Here is a 2,310-nt window from a genome sequence, read left to right as displayed (position 1 = left end):
CTTGGATAAAGAGAAGTCCGTATGGGATTTCGATTGAATGAACCAAAATATATTGCCCAAGAAAAGATATAATTCGCTCCATACCTTGTTCTGTACTATGTTATCTTCAAAATAAGGAAAATTCAGGAATGTTGCCGAGAAGCATACAATTGCAATACTGTTGACAGTCTCCTTAATTCGATTGTTTGTTTTTAATGTTCTTGTTGTCGTCGCTAAAATTGTAAATGCTGTAAATCTATTGTACAAAGTGTGCTCGTGAACAGGTCGAAGTCCTCCTCGGAGAAGTCTACCGGGCTGTCGAGGGAGCTCCGCAGGCTGGGCGACAGAGCGTCAGAAATCTGGAGGCAGGAATCAGCAGAAAAGAAATTCAAATCGGGCAGGGAGGCGGCTGTGACATCCTGCTGTTCTGAGAACGATTGGTCCGGAGGGGCAGATGCGACAGTGTCGCCCATTGCCGCGGAGTTATCTGCGGTGGGTGTTAGGGGGAACGGGGGGGACCTCGTCGCGGCTGTCTCGGAGACTGATGCGGGCTCTTGGCGGCCCAGCTGGTCGTCCTCGGGCGTGGGATGGTTATTGTCACTGCTGCTCGTGTAGGTGGAAGCCGCCGAGTTGCACGTCGCCTCGCCTTCGGACGCAGCAGAACCCGAGGCTTCCAGCGGTTGGCTGGAGTAAGGCGAGGAGGCATCGGCCCCTTCCAGAGGCTCGAACCCCCCAGGGTCGCCCTCTTGGCCTTCCCTGTGGTGCGTGGTTTGCCGTTTGTGCTTCATCCGCCTGTTCTGGAACCACACTTTGACCTGCCTCTCGGTTAGATCCAAAAGCGCGGCGATTTCCACCCTCCGCGGCCGGCAGAGATATTTATTGAAGTGGAACTCTTTCTCCAGCTCCAGCAGCTGTGTGTTGGTGTAGGCAGTCCTCAGCCGCCTGGATCCGCTTCCGTTGTCCAGTCCGCCGTGGGTGTCTGCAAGAACCCAGACATGAATAAGTCAAAAGTAGCAGAGTTAATAACAATCAGCTGACACATTTTGGCACGCTGCTGAAAAACTAATTAAAAAAGGAACTGTGTGTGTATCAGTGTCCCAAAAAAAAGCCCTTGCAATTGTTTTCAGTGGCTGCAGTAGCTACTGTGCCTCCCTGTTGTTAGTGTAGCCTGTATCAGGTTTGCAGAGAACAAGCGTTATTCCTCTTAGCCCCCATATTTTGTTTTGTCCCACTGCCTCGCCATTATATACTGACATCCAACATGGCTTCCAGCCCCGAGACATGGTTATGAATATATATCATTAAGACAGTGCTGACACGGACTACGATTAAATCGTTATTCCAGCGCAAGATTTGCGATTTGTACCTGGTGATATACAACTTTATCTCCAAGAACGCCCACACGCATCCGGATTTTACGCACACATTGGGTACATTGAAACATTGCAAACGCTTAGCAGAATAGCCGTTTTCATGACCATTATCGATGATGATTTTTATAGCTGCAAGCTTGTTTTATACATGCATGAATGAGCCGGTGAGATATAATCGAATAGTTTGTGAAGCGACTCGTATAGGTGAATAATAGTCCATGCAAAGCAGCACTGCAGTAAAATGCAGATCCTCGATGAGTGACTTGCGAGCACAATACACCAGCACAGCACAAAGACACATGGAGCAGAAAATAAATGCATTACAGTATGGTTCTACACTTAAATCAGCATCTATACCCTCATAATGAAAATGCCATTAAAATCGGCCCTGTCATGCAGTCATCGGAATGATCCCCGTCTCCATAAGGCGCAGCGATCGAACGTGCAATGAAAGCATGCTCAAAAATGGGAAAAGAGAAGAAAATGAAAGGTGCATGCATAGTCCTGTAATTTCCTTCGTGTACCGACCTGTCGGTGATTCCAGCCCCGCTGTAGCATACCCGGAGGATGCGGGAGACGGGGAAGAAGAGGAGGCGAGGGTGGCATTCGCAGGTTTAGGGCACTTCTTGGAAGATTTCTTCTCTTTCATCCAGGGGAACTCGTGTGCCAGCGGGCCAGCGGCGCTCGCCGGCGGGGCAGGGCCCTGGTGGGGCAGCGGTGTCCGGAGCTGCAGGCCATTGGACGCTCTCTTTTGGCTCCTCGGTCGCGCCTGGTTGCTTGTGCACGGGCTCAGGCTGGGGATGGTGTGCTCGAAAGGAGGAGGAATTACTGTCGAGTCCTTGATTGATGAAGTTTGAAATGACTCCAGGACAGCGGGAAAAGACGTCAGGCACTCTGCAAGGGAAGGCTGGCTGTTTATGAACCCAATCTCCCTCTCAAATTCAAAATTCATATCTTC

At 50.1% G+C, this 2,310-nt stretch overlaps 1 protein-coding gene across 1 annotated transcript; it reads right to left on the bottom strand.

Annotated features, from left to right (window-relative positions):
* Nucleotides 1-212: 212 nt before the first annotated feature.
* On the bottom strand, nt 213-2,310 carry hoxb2a (homeobox B2a; the record flags this gene model as incomplete). The annotated part of the gene is made up of 2 exons (XM_084448964.1): nt 1,881-2,310; nt 213-958 (listed from the first exon to the last, which is right to left on the bottom strand). The coding sequence occupies exons 1-2, from the start codon at nt 2,302-2,304 to the stop codon at nt 213-215; spliced, it is 1,170 nt and encodes a 389-aa protein (XP_084305090.1). The 5' UTR covers nt 2,305-2,310.

The sequence above is a fragment of the Borostomias antarcticus genome, assembly GCF_949987555.1.
Source record: "Borostomias antarcticus genome assembly, chromosome: 14".
NCBI lineage: Eukaryota > Metazoa > Chordata > Actinopteri > Stomiiformes > Stomiidae > Borostomias > Borostomias antarcticus.
This window is presented reverse-complemented; position numbering and strand designations above follow the sequence as displayed.